At 35.9% G+C, this 23,545-nt stretch overlaps 1 protein-coding gene across 1 annotated transcript in view; it reads right to left on the bottom strand.

Moving 5' to 3' along the window:
* LOC109066477 (LHFPL tetraspan subfamily member 3) overlaps positions 1-22,502 on the bottom strand; it is a 33,650-nt gene extending 11,148 nt beyond the window's left edge. Inside the window, 2 exon segments of the mRNA XM_042722218.1 lie at positions 22,077-22,470; positions 22,473-22,502. Coding sequence (XP_042578152.1) covers positions 22,077-22,470; positions 22,473-22,502 — 424 coding nt within the window.
* Positions 22,503-23,545: the final 1,043 nt, after the last annotated feature.

Below are 23,545 nucleotides of genomic sequence, written 5' to 3'. Positions count from 1 at the left end.
TAACAGACACTAGAGCTTTTGCTTCCCTCTCTGCGTTCTGTTGTATTAGCACAGCTCATCTAAATTCAGAGATAATCTCTTTCTCTCAGGTTTCCCAGACTGTGTGACAGCACTCAGAGGAAGGAGCGTTTTTTTGAATATTCTACAGATGTTCTCTTTTCTTTCTCCACGTGAGCCGAGCGTTTGAAGTTGGCTGATGGGATTGTTTTAATATTCCTCTGATGTTGCGCAGAGCCTGAGAACATTTTATCCTCAGTGCACTGTGCTTGGATCAGTATGCGCTGACTCTGGGTCTTAGATTAGATGCTTTGCAGGAGCAGAGAGGGCTGATTATTGCAGGACTCCTCATTTGTGTGTGTGTGTGTGTGTGTGTGTGTGTTTTAATGACCAGTGTTGGGCTAGTTACTTAAAGAATGTAATTACTCATTACTAGTTACTCCTTTCAAAAGTAATATTGTTAGTTTACTTATTACTTTCTGGCAACAGTAATTAGTTACACTACTAGTTATATTACTTTTTCTTCACACCCCACAGAAGTTGTAACTGTGTATCTTTCATTTAAAATTCTTCTAGAATGTTAGTAAGAACATATTTCTGCCTCATCATTTGACCAAAATCCACATTGGATCGCAGTCAGAAGTTAATACAAACACTCAATAGTGCTTGATAGTGACATTCAAGCAAAAGTGTTGTATTAATCTCATTAATTGTCATGTGTAGCTTGAAGCGAATTGTAATTTCTCCATTATATACAATCATATTTCTTTATGTATTTTATCAGATCACATAAGTTTGTAAGAAACTGTTTAATTTTCCAAAAAGATTTTTAATTATAGTAATGTAATGCACCACATGTTGATCAGAGGGATGTGGGTGGGATGTAATGCAGCCACAACTTACACAACAGTGTTCAGATCATCTTTTTTCCTGACAAAATCAATATGATGCAATCTACTTGAATGTAAGCTTTTCCATATTCCAAGCTTGCCTGCTGCACTGGGGACATCACATGCATGTGCGAATCGTGAAAATTATGAAAATAAATCGAGGAATTATTTGATTGTTGGATTTTAAATCGGCGGGGTTAAGGCATCAAAAGTAACTAAGCTGTTTTATAGATGGTAACTGTAATATTATTACTGAAATCTTATGTCTTATGTTTATCTTAATGTTGGAATATTGTCTCTATTAAATGCTCATGTGCTACATGGTCACAAAAACTTTTTAAGCATTGTAGTTTCAACACAAGTGTTTTTAAACTGCTGAAACGCAATCTGCAACGAGACATATGTGCGCACTGTCTGAGAGGTGTGCTCACAGAGCTCATAGAGCGCGGGAGTATTGAACTGAGTTATTTTTGCCACTTTATAGGCCTTAAAAGGTCAAATAGACATACTTGTGTATCAAAATGCCCATCTTTGCAAGTATCCTTGTAAATAAAATAATTTAGGTCTTAAGTAAAAGCAAACAGCTGATAGTGTGATGTTGTTTTGCTGTATGTTGGATAGGGGGAGATCTTTATGTTATTGCAGTATATTGTTTCTGGTGTGTTTTTTTAGTGTTAGTAGTATAATATTAGTGATATATTTTATTACTGCTCTTTAGTTTTAAGTTTTTTTATCCATTGAAACAGAATGTGTCTTTGCGTCTAAAAATGTGAGATGCGGTGCTCAGGAATAGTTAAAAAAAAAAAGTAGTGCTGAATGCGATGGTCTCGAGACATGCATTCGAGACGTTATCTGTGAATGATGGCATCAAGTAAACAGTTGCCATGCCAGTTTGCTACTCTAAACAAAAGCTCGCAACACTTGCCCTGCCTCCAGGGTCTTCTGATTGGTCCACTGCTTTGGAACTGACATTGATGAGTGGCGCCATATATATAAGTTGAAATTCTTGGCACGGTGTCTTAAAAACATGGCGCTCGTGCAAGACACTGCAAAAGCAGTGAGACACGAGTGAAACAGTCGTACACCTCCGTCTAGAGCATTTTTTTTACATAGGAAAACAATGGAAAAGTAGACCACTGGAATGGAAAACGCATGCTCTGTGAACGGCCTCTTGGGGTACTGGCACAGCTTTTCAACTCCAGTCCTGGAGGGTTAAGATTGCTGTGTTACTATGCAGCTGCTACAGCAGGACTGTTCAACTACAGTTGTTGAGAGCCACTGTCCTGCAGATTTTAACTAATTAAACACACCTGTGCAAGCAAATCAAAGTCTTCAGGATCACTGAAAGTTTGATCGGGGGTTTGGGGTAAACTCTGCAGGACAGTGGCCCTCCAGAACTGTTGAAAACACCTGTGCTGCAGTGTTTGGGGTGTTACTAAAGAAGTGTTTCCCAACCCTGTTCCTGGAGGCACACCAACAGTATGCATTTCGGATGTTTCTCTTACCTGACCCATCCGTTTCAGGTTTTGGAGTCTCTTGAAATTTAATCAGGTGTGTTTGATTAGGAAGAGATTGAAATATGTATACTGTGTGTGTGCTGCCACAAAATATGTACTGTTCTAGATTGTTGTGCATTACTGTTTGGTTGCTAGGGTGTTCTAAATGTTTGCTATGCTATTGTAAGTAATTGACGGTGTTGTTTTACAGTTGCTAAGGTTTGCTGAGTGGTTTTCAGCCCATTGCTATGTGTCTGCTAGGGTATTGCCATGCAGTTTTTCTGAATATATGATATTCTGGTCTCAAGACCATTTGGGTTCCTTCATCGTAAATCTAGCTGTAGTCGAAATCGCCCTGTATACCCTACCCTTTACTATTCCCTACATTAGTCCACTCATAGATATGTATAGGTAGATGTCACATTCAAGCCGCTTAGACACATCAATGCTTCCGCCATCTTGGAACGGTCTATATGTCGTCATTCACAATAAAAATCAATGAGTTTCAAGATTGCAGCATCTAGTTGTAAAAAGTTCCTACTGTGGCTTAATCATTACATCATACCACCTCCAGATGTTTGGGGTTTAATAACCATAATGTGCAATTCCTCTAATGTTTTCTAAATTATATAGTGAAAGAAGATAAATGGAATGGCACCACGGCTGTTAGGACTGCAACACTCTGTTATTCTTGCTCTTATTGGTGGTGCAGCTCCAGTAAACCTGATTAGTATCAGAGACCACCTGCTGAGTGGTCTACTGAAGTAATTCCAGAAGGGGCAACTCTGCCATGCCCCTCGGAGCGTGTGCTTTCACATGTACGAAACCCTCCCATCCACTCGACCTCCACCGCTCGACACGTGTATGAATTCGACCGAGACTAATTGTGCAACACTGCATCTGCACATAGCCGCTTCGCAGAAAAGGGGAGGGCAGAGAAGTGTGCGGTTTCCATGACAACTACCAAAGAGGTGGTTTTCAAATATCAGGCTGCATGTGAACTAAGCTTCGCACATCTGAGGAGGTCAGCTGTCAATGTGTACGTACGTGATAGCATGTTTCTTCTGTGCCGAAACAGGACTTTTTGAACGACCTTTAAAACGAATGATGTAAGAACATGTTGTTTCCTTTGACAGCAAAAGCACAAATTTTATTCATAATGCAGTCCTACTTTATATAAGGTGGCCTTGACTATTACGTACTTACATCAAAAAATAAGTACAATGTACTTATTGTGTTTATTATTGTATTGCAAAACACTTTTTCTGAGATTGAGGTGGGATGTGGGTAAGGTAAGGGACAGGTTTGGTGGTATGGGTAGGTTTAAGGATGGGTCAACACAATTAATTACAGATGTAATAACATGCATGCAATTACTTTTTTTATATATAAGTACAATGCAAAAACATGTATGTACACTATAACCAAATTATAAATTTAAAGGTAAGTAGTTAGGGCCACCTAATATAAAGTCGGACCCATACTGCAGCTTAAGTCATGGTAGTTAAAGGGATAGTTCACCCAAAAATAAAAATTCTCTCATCATTTACTCACTCTCCACTTGTTTCTTTATTCTATTGAACACAAAATAAAATATTTTGAAGAATATTGGTAACAAAACCTCTGATGGTAGCTTTTGACTTGGAATAGTATGGGGGGGAAAATAGTACACCGTCAACTGTTTGGTTATCAACATTCTTTAAAATATGTTCTTTTTGGGTAAAATGTACCTTTTAAGAGATGGTGAGTATACAATGACAGATTTTTTATTCTTCTATAAACTATGTCATTGTAAACCTTTCTATTCATGGACCAGAAGTATTTTTGTTGTTGTTGTCGTGGTTTTTGTCTATACAATGAAAGCCAGTGGGGTACAGACTAGTGTTGTCTGATTTTCATTTGTTACGGACAAATATGTTCATCCTCAAATGTTTCAATTTCAATATGTCCTGGTCACATTTAACCACTGTTCAGCATTGTTTTTGCAGGTGTAATCAATTATTTTTTTAAATAGGAATTCACATGAACAGGAATTTTCAAGTGAGGGCAAAAACTTCCCCTGGCAGTTTTTACGAGTTCGGGTGGGTTTCACAGTGTTGACCAACAGAAAGCAACTTTGGTTGAAAGTGACTTCTGTTTGAGCTGTAATGCATACATTGCTACACAACTGACAATATACAAAGAACCTTTTTGGCCCAGAGGTTCTTTGTATATTGTTTTTGCAGTTGTTAGATCCTTGGTCTTTGCATTATCACCTCTTCTTTTCTCTTTACTCTCTTGAAGCCTTTTTTTCTATCTGTTCATTTTCCCCCTGCAGATGCTCATGGCTGTTCTTGGGCTGAGAACTCACTAAAGCTCTCTTGAGCACTATCTCTGCCTCTCTGGCGTCCTGCCATGGTGGACTGAGAGATAACCGAAGGGGAATTGACTAAGAATGAATTGCATCGCCGATAGCGATGTTTTCTTGCGTGTACTGTCTGTGTTGTTTTAGCATCCGATTCATAATTTAGGAATTATGCAAATCGGCTAACGGACAGATGCACCCACAACATCTGTGTTGAGCGCAATCCACGCCCCACAGTTTCCCGTACTGCAGGTTGGTTCTGAGAGCTAGATTGTGGAGGATGCAGCAGTTCTGGCACACTTTTCTAGAGCTGTACAGCATCACCCCACCACTGCAATACAGCCACTCTTTGGCTCATTAAAATGTCTGGATATATAAGACCTGTGATAGCTCTTTTCTCCATCATTTGATCATCATTTGATCTATTACTGCTGCCTAAAAAATGTACACAAGTATCTATTTTCAATGAAATTATGTTTAGGCCTGCCTTCCCTTATTTATTTATTTATTTTTTTTCTGATATTCTCTTTTATAACAGTATTTATTTTAATGGGTTCTCTGTGTCAACTACAGGGTTCTGAAGTCCAAATGGTTTTAAAACATTCAACTTATTTGTGAATACTATTTTCCTATGTTTTGGAAACATTAAGTGCTTGAAAAGGTACTTTCAGGACCAGAGTTTTTTGTCCCACTATACTCTAAAAAAGCAACAACTATTTTTTGTGATATATTAATGCATTTATCTTAGGGTTTTAAACAAAGCGGTCAGCAAAGGTTCTTTGTTGAACAATACAGTGGTGCAATAAATTGGCAGTGGATGTAAATGTAGTTAAGTGAAAAACTAGATCATCATTGTTGGTTCGGAAAGGAAGCAGACTGCTCAGTATGTCATACAGTCTTACGGTTATAGCTCATGTCTCCAGAATTGAATCCATCTCCAATAAATCTCTCTTTGCACTGGCAGCCGTAAGTGTTGTAAGTTATTACTGATATTAACTTGAGCCTTCTAATGTGTCCCTCTACATTTGCCAAGTCACAAACCTGTGGTTAATGCAGCAAGTAATAACAATAGCCCATTTTGCATTATAAGAGCGCATCTGATATATTGCCACATTTCATAACTACAGTTGTGGTAGTCATTGGTAATTGTATATATATATATATATATATATATATATATATATATATATATATATATATATATATATATATATATATATATATATATATATATATATATATAATGATTTCTGTACGTATTTCCATGACAACTCATTTTCTAAACCCGTAAAGTAAATCATGAAATATGCAAAATCTCTAGGTTGAAATCCACCATGCACTATACCAGCGTGCACCTAATTATGCATATTATCTTCTATAATCTATGAGGTTTTAAATGATTCATTCCAGGCTTCCATTTTAATTAGGTTAAGCCCGTAAGCGACAAAGTCATATATTTTTTTGTCAAGTTTTATATTCCATGAAAATGTAGTCTATTAAAAGACTCCATCAGGTGAGGGTAGCAAATAAATAATGGCTCTGGTGCTAATAATAACAAAAAAAAAAGAGATAATAATTGAGTCATTAGTTCATAACATTTAAATGTTATTTCATTTTACTGCAACTGAAAACGGATACAAAGTATAAAAATGATTTCATGTATATGAGGGATGAAAGTAGAAAGTGCTGATAGTAGTGGGCTCAGAAAAGAAGTGCTGTTTTCTCTTCCCACTGAAACACTTATCTCCCCAGACACCTGTATACACAGGGGGACTTACTTTCCAAAACTGGCCTCACACACACTTTACTTTGCCTTTCCCTGACTGCTGATGCACATTCCGTTCTGCTTATGTAATTATTCTCTGTGTTTTCAGTGCTTCTAAGCAATGTTTAGAAGTCGTCATCAAAAATGCTCTGTTACATGTCTTGCCGCACAGAAATCAATGTCATTAGAGCAAGAATCAAGTTAACATCCCATTGACATCTTTGCTTTGGGGGAGAGAAATGCAATTCATGAAAACATTGAAGGTGTGTTTTAGTGAAGAAAAAAACTGTCCTCTCTGTGCTCTTCAAAAATCTTTAAGGCTTTGCCCTGCCTGCTTGATTTAATGCAACCATAGAGGTCAGTTTATCCTTCTCATCTGAGCCACAGCGGCTCTTTTCGGCCTCCACTAGGTGAGAGATTTCTCTCCTCTGCAGAGCATCAGCCTTGTAATTTATTCTGACAGCACACTGATACGCTTGCTAATGGCCTCTGGTCTGGCTCAGACAAATTCAGTCCATTATTATGTATTGATTGACAAGGACACTGAAAATAAGGGCATTGTGTGGGTTTGGAAAGAATGTGTGCCGGGGGCGGTGTTCTGTTGGTCAACATTTACAGTTTTCTTATCTTTTAGGCTCAAATCGTTGCATTCTGCATCATTGCCACAAGGGGTGCTATATTGAGTATTTGTGTAAGCAGACTTCTATGTTCAGTTTTCTCTTTCTGGTCAACAATTTAGCTGGGTGAGATAGTTCAAGTTAGGTAAATATTGACATATTTAAAGTTAGCTACCTGAATCCAGTTTGTTAACACCCCTGGCTTGGCGTTGTTGCCCTCTTAAGTACTGAGATTTAGGGTTAGTTTTAGGGTTAGTAACGCAACAATGCACATTAAGTAAGTGATGCTCATATTTAGTCTTATTTATTAGTATAATCAGAAATGCATTTAAAAAAATATATATTTATTTATACAGCAACATGTTTTTAATTTCTGCATTTAAAAAACATTTTTCAAAAAATTTATTTGAAGTAAAAATAAAAAACAAAATGAATAAATATAATTTTTAAAATTCTTCAAAAAGAAAACATAATATGCATAAGTTCTGCATATTATTGTGTTTTAAAAAATGTATAAGTATTTGAAAGGGAAAAAAAAATCCACATCAAAGTCATGTGGTGTGACCAATATACAGAAACATGCAGAAAAAAAATTACACCATATATTACATCACAATTTTTAAATGTGTACTTTAGTTGGAAAAATGCAAAAGTTTTTCAAAACCATAAGAAATCAATACAAAGTACATTACAGTAAATAACATGAATTTGGTGTGTGTTTTAAACCTGATTTTCCTTTGCTTTATCACAGAGCGTCTTATACATCATTGACTAATGTAAAATGTGACTTGCAGTACATTGATCAAACAGTATTGCTAATATGTTTGTGCACTGGCATTTGCTTACTTGCATTTAACTCCTAATATCCTAAGCACTAGTCTGAGATATTAACTTGTGCCTTAAACACTAGAGGTACAGTATATCCTCCTAGAATGTCTTAGAAGTTGTAGTTTTGGCTGTCTGTGAACAGTTTGAGAAATGAGTCAGGGAGGAGGCAGATAGGACACACAAGGGCAGACGGGCACTTTGATCAAGGCTGTGGCTTCAGAAGCAGGTTTTATCTGCGAGGGGGGGGGGTGGATTGTGAGGCTGAGGTTCTACACATCAAAAAAAAAAACTAGGAATGACCATCACTGGCACATACATAATATCAAAGGAGAGATGAGCAAAGCATGAAACTGTGTAAAGACGTGCGATTCTCTCGGGCTGTCGCTGGATAGTCTCAGTCTCTCCCACTGGACCTGCTGCTGCAACAAAAGCAGAGGCTCAGATTGGCTTTCAAGTACTAACATGTAGGTAAATATAAAGTGCAAGCCGATCTCAGTCTCTCATGGTTTTTATTTTTATGAGTTTCCCATGTCTTTCTTATGATTTCTTTCTTACGATACGTTAATATTATTGATACAAAAGCGGCCTTCACACATACATACAGTAAAGAAACATTCCTTTATGCTTATGAACAGTGATGCTGTGCAGTGACTAGTAGACAAGAAGATACTGAAGCTGTTCTATATGATTTGCCTCTGGCTGCATACAGAAATACAATGCAAAATGTGTGATAAATGTATAAACCGTGTCTGTGTTCTGCATGAGTTTGGAGAATGCACTGATAATCATTCATACTTTTCTTTTCATTCATATTTTATTCATATTTTCTCCTCTATGGAGAACTTTTGTGGCATAACCACAGAAAATAATTTATCCTTGAGGGGAAAAAAAGCTAAATTATAGTACAGTAAATATTAAAAAGCGGTTACACTAAGATGCTGAGGCGGTGTTTAATATGCTTTCATGCATTTGCTTGATCAAAATTACAGTAAAATTGTGAAATATTATTACAATTTAAAATAACTGTTTTATTTATTCCTATGATTGCAAAGCTGAATTTTCAGTATTCATTATTCCAGTCTTCAGTTTATTTATTTATTTATTTCAGAAATCATTCTAAAATGCTGATTTGGTGCTGAAGAAACATTTCTTATTAACATATAAAACATCTTATAAACATTTATTATGTTGAAACATTTGCTGCTTAATATTTTTTGTGGATACCAAAACACATTTTTTTTTCAGGATTCTATAATTAATAAATGCTCAAAAAGCAACGTTTATTTTAAATACCATATAGAAGAATCACCTAGAGTGGTTATCAATGTAAAAATGTTTTAATTCATAAAACATAAATAAAATACTATTTCAATGTTAATAGCTAGAAGATTATTTCGAAAATTTAAACTAAAATATAATATAGTGGTTTCTTATAGCTTAATAATGTTATCACATTCACAGTTATATGTATGTCTATATATAGTTGAAAATAATTTGCAGTTGTTTTACTTTAAAATCTAATGTTATTGTTTATATAAACAAGTCTAAGGTTATGTATTTTATTTTCAGAAATGAAATATAGTAAATCTATGATAATGGCCATGGGATCAGGTCAAAAATCCAGAAAAGAAATATTTAGAATCAAATAATGATGGTTAGGTTTAATTATAGCATGCGTAATTAAACAAGTTCATGTTTGAAGAAAGAACCACAGAAAGGTGAAGCAGGAAAAAGATGGCGATAATAAATCAGCAGAATTAACAGGAAGCACAAAGAGCTCAAAATGAAAATCAAATGAATTTCATCCTAACCTCCACTTAACTGTGATAACCCTAGATAATGACAGACTGCATAATGCATCGCTTTTAGCTGTTTATTCCAAAGCTGATGTCCAAGTTTCTGCGCCGGTTTGAGGACACATCCTCTGAGATTTCTGGCAGCCGTTGCTGGTATTTTTAAACTTCTGTTTACAAAGGAAATACATTTGGCCGTTGCTTGTTTAGGCTTGATGTGTTATTGTTTTTTTTTTATTATTATTGATTATGGCAGGATGGGGTATTTTTAAATATGAAAATCTATTTTCTCTCCGCTAATGGTGATTCTTATTTGCAGACATTAGAAAAGAAGCTTGTCCTACGCACATTTACAGCTTCATAATTAGTTTTCTGTCATGTCGTCTCACACTTTACTCAACTATATGCATCAGCCACCAGACTATTATCCTCTAAGATCGTAGCTACAGTACAATCCCAAAAATTCAGTTCTTACACCAACTCAACCCAGCTGCACAAGAATTAATTCTTGACAATGTCAACAAACAACAAGGATGTGCCTGCAGTAGGTTTTGTGGGGGAAAGAGCTGGTTTGGAGAGACGCGGGCAGCAGTGAGCTGACACTTTGATGCTTGTTGGGTATTTTTTCCTAATTGACTCACCCTCCATTTGCGCTGTTTAGTCTCACAGTTTCAGTGGCTATTGCTCATTGCTTTTCTCGTTAGATAGCGAACACACTTGGAGACTTGGTCAGCCAGATTTTTAAAATGAGGTTTGTGAGACTTATTGTAACAGACCTATTGAAACAGAAAGGTTCTTCAGATGTTAAAGGTACTTTATGGGACCATTTAGACAAAAAAGGTTCTTCTATGGCATCTTGAAGCACCTTTATTTTCAAGAGTGTAGATACATAGAGTCTTTAATGAACCTGAAACTAAAGAAGGCTAATCTGTGATCAGGATACACTAGCAACAGATAAAGAAAGGTAATGCCATGCCAATCTTTCACTGGAGCAGATCTTCACAGAACTGGTTGATGTTAGCAACGTCTGCATGTGCTTTCAATCATCCATTTAAAATGAGAAATGTGGTCAGCATGGGCTAGGATCTAGCTAAGTCCTAGCCAAGATTAGCTAATAGTCGCTAAGCGAAGCGGCAAGCGAGAGCCAGTTTTCCTCTGGCTGCGCTAATGACATTAACTCCAGATACACCAGCTAATCAATCCACTAAAGACTTTGCCCAAGCCATCAACCACAATTAAGAGACGACAAACTCCATTCAGTGTGTGCTGATGCATTTTTTAAATATCATAATTAGTTTGAGCCATACATTTTGAAAGTGACTTTGAGACCCCATGTGCTCATCAGCACGCTGCAGAGATCAAGTCGGAGAGGATTAAAGCTTGCGTGTTAATGGAGCACGGGTATTTTTAACCACTAAGTGCTAATCTCTGATGCTGGATTTCTGATACGTGACTAGCTGACAACTCATTCATGCTGCATGTTGGAGTTCAAGGCTATTATGGCTAGCTGAACAAAGCTTATTCGTGATTTTATTACTTTTCGATTCCTAATAGTGCACGTGTGGAGGACAGTTGACACAGTACACTACATACTGTTCACTTGTTTTTTAAATGGCTAGTCCTTGAGTTTCAAGTGCAGTGTAGAGTGTGTATTTGCGCTATGGTTAAGTAAGCACCATTATTTTATTATTGGTTTGTACTTAAGATTAGTGATTTGAACAAACCTATGTCCTTGAAAGGATAGATGTCTGTGCATACATATTAATTAATAAATATAATTGATGAATATTAAAAGCACCAGTATGCTTACTATTATCAACCGTTTGGGATTAGATATTGTTTTTATGTTTTGGAAGATGTCTCATATGCTCACCAATGCTGCATTTATTTGATCAAAAATACAGTAAAACAGTAATATTGTGAAATACTATTACAATTTGAAATATATGTTTTGTACTTAAGTATATTTTAAAATGGAATTTATTCCTGTGATGGTAAAGCTGAATTTTCAGCATAATTACTCCAGTCTTCAGTGTCGCATGATCTTTCACAAATAGTTTTAATATGCTGATTTGCTGCTCTGAAACATTTTTCATTATTATCCATGTTGAAAACAGTTGTGCTGCCTAATATATATATATATATATATATATATATATATATATATATATATACATGTGTATTTATATATACACATATATATATATAAAATTCAATACAAGAATATATTTGTTATTTTGTATTTATTTACATATATGTACATATTTATTGATTAACAAATTTTGAGTAATTTATTTATTAATCTTATGATTTTTAAGTTCATGTATGCTTCCTTCTCACAATATTGATTTTTTTTTTCATATTATGGCAAGAAATCTTTTCATGTTACATTTCTCAATGCTTTTGCCACATAGCATACTCGTTTTCTGTTGCTGCTAGTTAAATTTCAATTCAATTTTTCTAAATAATGTCATTCTGTCAGGTACACGTGCATGCACACATTCTCACACAATGAACAAAGGTGACACTTTTCCTGGAGCTCATTTAATTTTCGCTGTTTGTGTCAGTATGAACCCACACCTACGTCTTTCTCTATTTATCTTCCCTGTTCTCACTCGCTTTCCCCACAGTACATAACAGTTAAACATAGTTAGTGCTGAAATAGGCACATCTGGGTCCCAGAGGGTCTCATCATTACTGTCGCTGATTTCTCTGTATCTCTTCATTGGTTTTCCAGGTAAGCACCCCACTGTCCAAACAGCAACTAGCAGCAATAACTTCTGCTCCCTGCGGAGCCTACATCAACCATGCAGAGGGTTTGATGGCATCAAACATTCACACTTCCCTCAAGGGACAGCAGTCGATTTCTAAGAGATGGGTCTTTAGGGTGAACTTCTGAGAAAACCCACCAACCAGCCAATTACAGTGATTACAGATAGGGTTTTTGTGAGGTGAGGAGCGTGACGGCTTTCATACGATAATGTCTTTCATCTACCTGTTTCTGTGCTCTTGAATTTAAATGACATTTGATGCTGCATTTGGTATAAAGTCTATTGAAAATTCAATCTAAAACTGTAATTTACCATTTGAATAAGGCTGATTAGACACTTATAAATACAATTGTTAGAGTTAAACTCAATACATGAAACACCTGGGCCATGAACTAGGCTTATATTTGAGTTTAATATGAAAAAGGTGTTCTAAGACCCTTTTTTTGCTCTTTTTAAAGACCCAGTGAAATGGTTTAACGATGCTAATTTCTTTCCTGTTTAGACATTTTTCCATTTTAAACATGATTTCGAAGGGCTTATCCTTTGTTTAAATAGCAAATAGCTTTTATAGTCCTTTTGCAGCCCAAAAAACATGCCCGTATTTGCTAATGCTAGTTGGTGGACGGTGGTGTATAGTATCTGTATTATAATGTGAACAAAACAAGCCATCAATGTATAGCTATTTATTACTCTAGCACATAAATTTGCCTGAAAGCTTACAGACATGTACTAAACCCCAGTTTTGATTTCAATAGGTTTTTAATATTAAAATGGCAATTAAATATGCCATGGATCCCACTTTTTCTCAGTCTCTCTCTTTCGGCTTTCTGAGCCATCAGTCCATCATTGATTTCATTCGCATACTGCGTCTTGTGGTTTAGATCAAACAGATGTTCCCTGTCCTCAGCCAAGTCAGCTGCTCACACTTAACTCTAAAGTGGCACTTTTAATTATAGCATCCTCTCATTTATAGCTGCCAATCATGTTCTAACACCACAGGCTTGTTATATGTTATGACGATAAGGATTATAAACATAAATTATTGCATAGTAATGCACCAAAAAAAATGCATTTCATTAGCAAAAAGAGAAAGAATAAATATTTCTGCCATTTGAAAATAAATAAGAAAAACTATAAAATAGAATAGTTGAAAATAAATTTAATGAATTCATTTTTGTAAAGATATATTATGTTGGTACCTGGCTTTCCTTGCATGCTAAATTAAAACCACACCACCAGGTGAACACCTTATACTTTAAAACATGTTTATTGGTTTAAACACGTTTTATTCAGAGGAAAGAAGTGAGCCAGGACATGTGCATGACTCCCATATTTACTGTTATTTTAACCTGTTCGTGGCTATTTTTAGCTTGTAACAAATACTTGCTGTGTTTCATATAGTGTATCCAATTTTAGGATTCCAATATAATCGCATATCACCTGCTTCCTCTCAGCATAAAAAATATGAGAAAAAAGCACCTCATTTTCTCACTCCCACAAGTGCAAGATTCATCTGCTCTCGGATATGATTCACACATGTGCTAAATAAAGATTCAATATTTTCAGAAAACTGTGAAATATCCATTACCTCTTTATGTTGACAATGCTGAAACCCCCAGAAAATTAAAAATGAAAGGAAAAAAACAGCTAATTAATTGAGTTCATGAGGTCAACTTAATTACAGTTTAAGGGAAAAATCTGTTAAATTAATGTTTAGCATGCAAGAGAACATTTTTATATTTTTATTATACATTTTAAACAACATAAACTGATAAAATTGTCAATTATTGATTTTCATTTTTTCATCTTTTAATTTATCCATGGAAGAAAATATAAATTTCTGATATGAATGTCTGATAATATGATGGTATCAGATGGCAATACGATGTTTTTTTGACTTACACTCTAAAAAAAATAGTGCTAAATAGTACTAAAAGTGGTGCATAGTCATAGAGGAACCACTTTAAATTCTATATAGCATATCTTTAAAGTTGCTATACGGCACCTTTGTCAAATAGTGCTATCCAGAACCATAAGAGAATCCTCATTCTACTCCTTTGATTTTAGATATGTTACTCCACTCTCATATGTTTGCTATGAATTGGAATTTACTACATTGGCAAAAGCTGTTTTGAATCACTTTTATGCTTTTCTGAGGTCAGAAAGTCTTGTGTAGGGGCCCTGGAATATTTCATTATAGGGCGACCTTGGGGGCAAAAAGGTTGACTTCAGGAAATACTTTTAAACAATTATGCAGGGACTTATGGTATGGCAGCAGTGGTAAAACACCTTAACCACTCCGAAGAGCCACTGAAGGACCTTACAGTATACTTAACAGGTTCTTTATAACAATAGCATAGTTATATAAAGCACCTTAACCACCCCAAAGAACCACTGAAGAAACCTTTTTTTTTTTGCATATATCATGGCACTAATATCCATTAAACTAGGACCTCAGTACTTGTTTGTATGTGAATGCAGAGAAGGAGTAATGCATTTGTTACAATACAGCAGATAACTGGATGTATGGAGTGAGTAGAGAGACCAATAGAAGAGTGGGTGTTTTATTGGAGGCCAAGAGTGAACTAAATGAGGCTGTCATTGAGTATGAAGTACAGTCCGTTCTCAGCTCTCCATTCACAAGCTGCCCTGTGCTGCCATGCTTCCATTAGTGCCTCAGTGGAGCTCATAACCCTCGGCCGTTAATGGTCACTATGTATATATAATCACATCATATGTTATGTGATTTCGTCATTGCTCTCAGAAGTGACAAATCCATCATCGTACCTCAGACAAGCCATTCAGTCTGATTTTAGCTGTCTGCTATTGAGCCTTGTGAAGTTTTGTGCGTGTTTGTGACCGTTTCATTTGCAGTGTATCCTTTATTATTTGAATATTAACTTCTGGTCGATTCCATTATCACATCTTTTGTTCTGTACTAGGACATTCACACTGCAGGTCTTCACAGTTGTGATTTTATGGTTGGTAACTGTCAATGCAGTGCTGTTTTAATTTAACAGATTACAGTCTGGTGTGACCCGCTAGGGCCACCAGCACTGACTGTGCTCCTTCAAGGAGGTGAGAAGTAAACAGTGACAACATTAGTTTCTCATTACCCACATACATGCTGTTCTGAGGAGAGTTTCACCCGATCAATGAGCCATTAGAAATCCAAATGGGCTTTTTATTGCTTACTATCTCATAAAGGCTGTTTAGACAGTCCTGTGAAACATTCATTCAGATCTCACCTGGATGAGAAGCATAAAGGTTTCAAAGAACATTGTACTAAATGGCTTCTTAATGTCTTCAGATTTGCCTAATGAGTAAATAGATATTTTTTTTTTCTTAGCATCAGTATCAAAAAGTCATTGTTCACCCCATGTTAAAGGGTTAGTTCACCCAAAAATTAAAATTAGCTCATAAATTACTCACCCTCAAGTCATCCTAGGTGTATATGACTTTCTTCTTTCAGACGAATCCAGTTGTATTAAAAATCATCTTTGATGTTTTAGGCTTTTTGATGTTTATTGTCGGTTGTTGGGTGTTGCAGTGCTTCAGTCCAAAAGAAGTTAAATAAAAAGCACCCATGCTTAATAAAAAAAGGATCTCACACAGCTCCGGGGGTGAACAAAGGCCTCCTGTAGCGAATCGGTGCGTTTTTGTAAGAAAAATAACCATATTTAAAACGTAATAATTTAATCTAGCTTGCGCTCACTGTTGTAAACAGAAGCAGTTCCGGGCGGATGACGTTTGAGTTCGGCTTTGCGCATCGAATGGCTATAGGAGGCCTTTATTCACCCCCCGGAGCCGTATGAGACACTTTTTTTATGGATGGGTGCTTTTTATTTAACTTCTTTTGGACTGAAGCACTGCAACACCCGTTGAGTTCCATTAAACAGCTTGAAAGATCAAAAAACATTTTTAATATAAATCCGACTGTATTCGTCTGAAAGAAGAAAGTCATATACACCTAGGATGACTTGAGGGTGAGTAATTTATGGGCTAATTTTCATTTTTGGGTGAACTAACCCTTTAAAAATGGATGTGTATTAACATGCCTTTGTGTGTGTAATGAATTGTGCAATGTGTATTGATGTGAATTAATGTTAGACAGTAAACGCTATGGGATGCAAGACAATTTTTGGAAGATATTCCAACAATAAAGTGAAAATTCAACTATCAAGAAACAAATCACAGCTTCACCAGCAATTAGAAAAATAACTTATTTCATTTACTCATGCTCATGTCGTTCCAAACCTGTATGACTTACTTTCTTCTGTAACACTTTAGTATAGGGACTAATTCTCACTATTAACTAGTTGCTTATTAGCATCCCTAATATTAACATATTTGCTGTTTATTAGTACTTATAAAGCACGTATTCTGCATGAGCATATTCTACATCCCTAATCCTACCCAATACCTAAATTTAACAACTACCTTACTAACTATTGATAGGCAGCAAATTAAGAGATTATTGAGACAAAAGTAATAGTTAGGTCCAGATTTACTAACAGCTTGCGCCAGCACAAACTGTCTTTTGGCGTTAAAATAGTACTGTCAGGATTTACTAAAGATGAACAGTGAAGAATTAGCGCTGCAAAGGTGTGGACACAGTTATTTTTGTGCCTGACCTTATTGATTATGCATTTGTAGGAGTTTCCCTTTCAGACGCAAAATTTATTTGAAGAGAGTATTTTAAATGAATCACGCAACGTGATTTACTAATGTTTGCGCTCATCAAATTACTGGTAATTGCACCAATATTTAACGCCCAAAAAAAAGCATGTTTTAAAGCAGGCATTATGCAGTGGTCATTATGGAAATAATCTGGATGCGTCTGTGTTCTTTAATGTGCACATTGTTAGTAAATCACATGCAGAATTTACCCTCCCATCGGTGCTTTTAAAGAATTGCACTAACGCTAATTTGCCCTGTTTAGTAAATCTGGCCCTTAATGGCTTGTTAATGGTGAGAATCGGACCTTAAAATAAAGTGTGACCCTTTCTTCCATGAAAACCAGACTAAAACTTAAGTAAATTCCTGTCAAATTTTTCCATCTGCCTTGGCTCTCAAATCTTATTTGCACTTTCAAATTCAAACTTGGCACCATAGGCGATTCTAGACCTATTTATACTTCAGCCCCCCTAAAAATCTGTGGTTAAGCTTCCGGCGTCCTTAAAAATCTGATTATGTAATCTTTTTTTTCCACATTTGCTGAAAGCAGCGGCTGCAGTAAAGCCACTTGAGGTTTTTCCCCTCTGAAAGTGCAACCAAATACACCATCATTACTAATAAACATCTACTGACAAATGACATTTTAATTGGTTCATTAAAACATTGTCAGTTGAGCAAAACTTAAACTTGCAAATCACACTTAAAGCAAGCACAATGTCTCATATTCAGGATCACTGGCAACTTTATATGTAGAAAATCCTAGGAGACATACAAGAACCAAATGCATTTTTGCATTAGTGACACCATACTCATGTTAAAAATATTTAAATAATGTATATTCATTTCATATCATATAATAATAATTATTATTACTAATATTATAAATGAATATAAGTTGATCTGTTAGATTGATGCCATGTTTAGATAAATAGATTATAAATTGTTAAAATAAACAATAAAATTATTATTATTATTAATGTTATTGTTTTTATATTATTGTATATTTAAACATTATTTTATATAAGCATAAAACTAATTTAATTTTAGCCTTTTTGCTGACAAACTATCATATATTACTGTAGAAAATATCACTTTTGTAATATGTTAATAGTGCTTTTGTCATTTTTGAAGCTTGGCTGCCCTTGATTGCTGTATTTTTTCCATTGTATGAAAAAGCTGATTGGACATTCTGTTAAACATCTCCTTTTGTGTTTCACAGAAGGAAAAAAAAAATCATATGGATTTGGAATTACATAAGGTTGAGTAAATGATTACAGAATTGTTGTCTATAAACAGCTACAGTGAGTAATATGGAGGCTTGCAAGAACATCATGTGTCATTTTGCTCTGAGAGCTACACATAAGCCACCTATGACAGTAATTTGTCCACAACTGTGAGTTACTTTCAAAACTCACCTGAAGTCCCTGAGGCCAGGCACAAAAATAGACAACCCCTGTCTTTTTCCTTTCTGAGAAAAAATGACAAGTTTACAGAACGCTCGACATTTTGAGAAAGTTTGCTGGTTATGTTTAGAACATTTCTCCTGTGGTTTATCCCTCCCTTCCAACAGTAAAACCAATAGGCAGAGTAAGGTACACCAGACACACACACGCATGTTAAGAGAGGGTGGTCAGTCACTCCTGAAATGCATCAAACTAAATGGAACCCTGGAGCTTTTAAACTTGTTGACGCTGTCGCTGGAAAAAACAGAACCAGAAGAAGTGAGTTGGAATGAAGTAAATATTAGCATACAGGGCGATATATGTTCTTACTGCTGACTCTACTCATGCAGCCTTTGAAGCCAAAGCCTTCAGATGAAAGCAATGTGTGCAGATGCAGTTCACACATCTTGAGCTCTCTCATCTGCTCATTTCATAGATTCTACTTCCTATTAAATACAAGCCTTCAGAGCACAACACAACCAGACCCAACTCTCAGAGGCCAATAAACAACATGAAATTACTACTAGAAGCATCAATCATAAATATTAAGGACACGTTCAGCATTGGTCAGCTGGGGAAAATAAACTAAGCCTATATGCAAGTGTTTTTTTCTTTATAGAAGAAAAAAGACACATCCAGTGCTTGAGCTAATTCTCTCATCATGCTCATTCCTTTAATTTTGGGATAACAAAGTGGTGTGCATGATTTATTTATTTATATAATCTTCAGTCCACTGTGGATTCATTGCATGGATAGCGGGTCTGCTTTAAAAAGTGTTTTTCTACATGTATCATATTTGGAGGATGCACCAAAAAGACTGCTCAGTAGTGATCAAACGGATGGCAGTGTAAACTAAGGGTTCATTACACAGTATTTTAATTAATAGTTGAAATCTTTCATAGGAAATTGCACATAATGACATCAGAACTATGTGTGTTTGTCTTAAAAAACAAAAACTAATTTAATTTTAAAAATACGGTAATAAATTAAGTATATCTAACACATATACAGTGAGGTCAAAATGCCTGAGAACACATTAAAAATCTGATATTTAAATATATATATATATATATATACAGGGGCGATTCTAGGATTTTGATTTTAGGGGGGCTCAGCCCCAAATAAGGGTATGATTAAAAAAATATTATTTGACTATTAGGGTAGGGTGGTATGCTATAACCTTACTGCAATCCACTATTCCATTGTATTCCCTGTATTTCATATATGGGAGTAGGAGTACTGACTGAGCCATATACAACACTGTAATAAAAAAAATAATTATTGGATGTGACCACTAGAAAATAGGGAATGTTGATTTTTTTTTTTTTACAATGAAGACCTCCTGATTCATTCACTGTACAAACACATGCACACATGTTTCCAGTACAAACACATTTTACTGTTTGTATTTCTATGCTCACATACAAACCTCAGATAGGAATTTTTCTGACAAAATTAAATAACATTTTAACCAGAAAATAACATAAAAACCATAAACTTTGATTATCCATATCAGCAATATAAACAACACAGGTATGAGGCTGGACAATGGATTAAGTGGGGGCTGTGGTTAACTATCAGAAGTAATGGAAAAACAAGCCAAAATGAAGAAGCAGTCGGTGAGAAGCAGCAGTCTTGCAGCCCAGTTACTGGTCTTTCATTGGGAGCATCAACCTGTGTGTGTTAACTAACCAGCTAATATTCATTAAGAATATAGACAAACCATGTATTAATGTAATTGTCTATTGGCAATATGATTAATCTGTTCTATATTTATTTCTATTTATTAAAAATAACAACATGAATTATCAATTTGCCACTTCTATAAATCAAGTACAAATCTAGTATAAATAGTATAAATCAAGAAAATCAAAAATCCCTTTACTCTACGCTTACTCTAATTTATGTATCATGACACTCCTCCTGATTCATTATTACTTAATACAAAACTATTTTTAAGTATACAAAACAAAATAACTCCACATTCTCTCTCTGGGCCATCTAGTGCTTTCAGACAATGATGTGTGTCATTTCTGTGCATGGCTGCATAATGTAATGTCAAAATACATTATAATATATCTGTAATTGTAAAAAGTAAATTAAAATAAATCATGATCGTTTTCTGAATCTAAAGTATGTTTTCATGGGTGTTAATCACTTCATTTTTGTAGGAATAAAAAACAACTATCACACAAGGGCTGAAGGTGAACGCAGCGAAACGTATTGGTATTGGATGAGAAACCGAGCCGTCCCGTGTGCTCCCAATGCTCCAGTAACATTACATTATGTAAACTGCAATGCATTTATGACAAAGAACTGCACCGATGCAGATGTAATATCATAGCATTAGCAATCTATCAATAAATGCACGCACACACGACACACACCTTTGTGCTCTCTGATGTTCGCTCTGCTCAGCGCCCCTGCAGATTGAAAAATGCGCTAAATCCAAGCAGACTCAGATAAGGGGAGGAGCCGAAACTTGACGCAGCTTGCCGCCGTTTCAAATGAGTTTTTTTTAAAGGGGACTGAAGCGATCAAAAATTTATTAATCAAATATTTTTTTTAGGGGGGCTGGGCAGAAGTTTAGGGGGGCTGAAGCCCCCCTAAAAAGGGCCTAGTGACGCCCCTGTATATATATATATATATATATATATATATATGTGTGTGTGTGTGTGTGTGTGTGTGTGTGTGTGTGTGTGTGTGTTAGACAACTACTGAAAACCCCTGTATTTAGAATTTAAATATGTACATTACTGTTCAAAAGTTTCTGCTTAAGACAAGATCAAAATACAGTAAAACAGTAATAAATTGTTAATATTATTTCAATGAACAATTTTTTTTATTGAAATAATATATATTTATTGTCTATTTGAATATATTTGATCATGTAATTTATTCCTGTGATTGCAAAGCTGAATTTTCAGCAGCCATTAGTCCAGGCTTTAGTGTCACATGATCCTTTAGAAATCACTATAATATGATGATTTGGTGCTCAAAAAAAAAAAAATTATAAATGTCTTTACTGCCACTTTTGATCACTTAATGCATCCTAAAAGTATTAATTTCTTAAAAAAAAAAATAAAAGTATTAATTTCTTAAAAAAAAAAAAAAAACATTAACCCCAACCTTTTGAACAGTTTTTAAAGTACTATGATAATATCATGGTGTCATGACAAATTAATTAGAATATATATATATATATATATATATATATATATATATATATATATATATATATATATATATATATATATATATATATATATTATAATTAAAATATTAAAATATGTTAACTGCAACCATTAGAAGATAGGCCAATATGTGTTTGAGTGTGTGGACTTCACAGATGTTCTTCCTGACACCCAGCCTTTCATATTACACTCCTGGCTCTTGGCTACTCGTACATCAGCATGCATTGGGAAACCTCCAAATGATGCACAGTCACTCACTCACCTGCTGCCAGCTGCATCCACCCGCAGATCTTATACACAGTGGCTGTACTGCAGAAGAAGAAGAAGGCGAAGCAGCCGATGCAGGAGAGGACCAGCACCATGGACATCCCAATGAAGAAGGACGCAGCTTTGAAGGCGCTAGACGGGATGGAGCTAAACTCTGTGAAGGTCCCCTGGCACGTCAGGTCGGATATCCCGCTCCCGATGCAGTAGTGAAAGAGGCCAAAGTAGCCAGCCTGTGGTGTGTCCATGCCGTCCCCGATCCAGTAGGGCTGAACAAAACATACCACGTTGACAATGGCGAAGAGGATAGTGAAGATGGCCCACAGGACCCCGATGGCACGAGAGTTCCTGACATAGTTGGTCTGGTAGATCTTGGCTGCCTCCGTGGGGGCTGGAGCATTGCTGCAGGTGTCGCAGGGATCATAGATGGATTCAGTACTTTTTTGGATTTAAATAGGACTCAGGTCCCCTATGGATGATTAGGTTTAACCTTTATTTAGTCTGGATTCAGTTCTCAGGCCTAAATCCTATCTGGACTGAATCTAGATTAAGGTTCTATCTTGATTCAGTTTTGGACTCAGATCCACAGTGGATTTGAACTGCACTCAGTTCTATCTGGATTGAGCTCCTATCCGAATTGAGTCTGAATTCTGATCTGATCTGGATTGAATCTAAATTAAGGTTCTTTCTGGATTCAGTTGGATTCAGATCCACAGTGGATTCAAACTGAACTCAGTCCTATCTGGTTTAAGCTCCTATCTGAATTGAGTCTGAATTCTGGTGCGATCTGGATTGAATCTAGATTTAGGTTCTAGCTGGATTCAGGTCCTGTTTGGATTCAGTCCAGATTTAGGTCCTTTCTGGATTCAGATCCTATTTGGATTGATACTGGATTCTGGTTAGATCTGGATGAAATCTAGATCTAGGTTAAATCTGGATTCAATTTGGACTTAGATGCTCTGTGAGGTCACACTGCTCTCAGGTCCTTTCTGGATTGAGTCTGGATTCAGGTTGTATCTGGATTCAGTCTAGATTTAGGTCCTTTATGAATTCAGTCTGGATTCAGATCCTATCTAGATTGAGACTGGATCCAGGTCCTGTCTGGAATCAGATTGTGTCAGGGTTGAATCTACTTTTATGATTTCAGTTCAGACTCAGTCCACTTCGCATTTAGTTTAGACTTTGGTCCTCTGTGGTTTCAATCCAGATTCGGTCCTCTCTGGATGTTGCCTGGGGTGCCACCTAAAAACTCAAGTACAGACAGAACAGCTCACAGATGTCGCGACAGATGTCACAGTGATTCGTTCAGCGTGGATGTGGCAGTCTGTCCGTGACTCCGACGATGTTCTCTTCCAGCTCTCTTCTCATTCAACCTCTGTGCATCCGCATCATCCAGCCAAGCAATCTCATTAAGGTGAATAATCACTCTTGGGACAGCAAAATAATGACTAAACTCATATGAAGACA

This window comes from Cyprinus carpio, chromosome B4 (assembly GCF_018340385.1).
Source record: "Cyprinus carpio isolate SPL01 chromosome B4, ASM1834038v1, whole genome shotgun sequence".
NCBI lineage: Eukaryota > Metazoa > Chordata > Actinopteri > Cypriniformes > Cyprinidae > Cyprinus > Cyprinus carpio.
The sequence above is the reverse complement of the archived record's forward strand: the minus strand, read 5'-3'. Positions and strand labels throughout refer to the sequence as shown.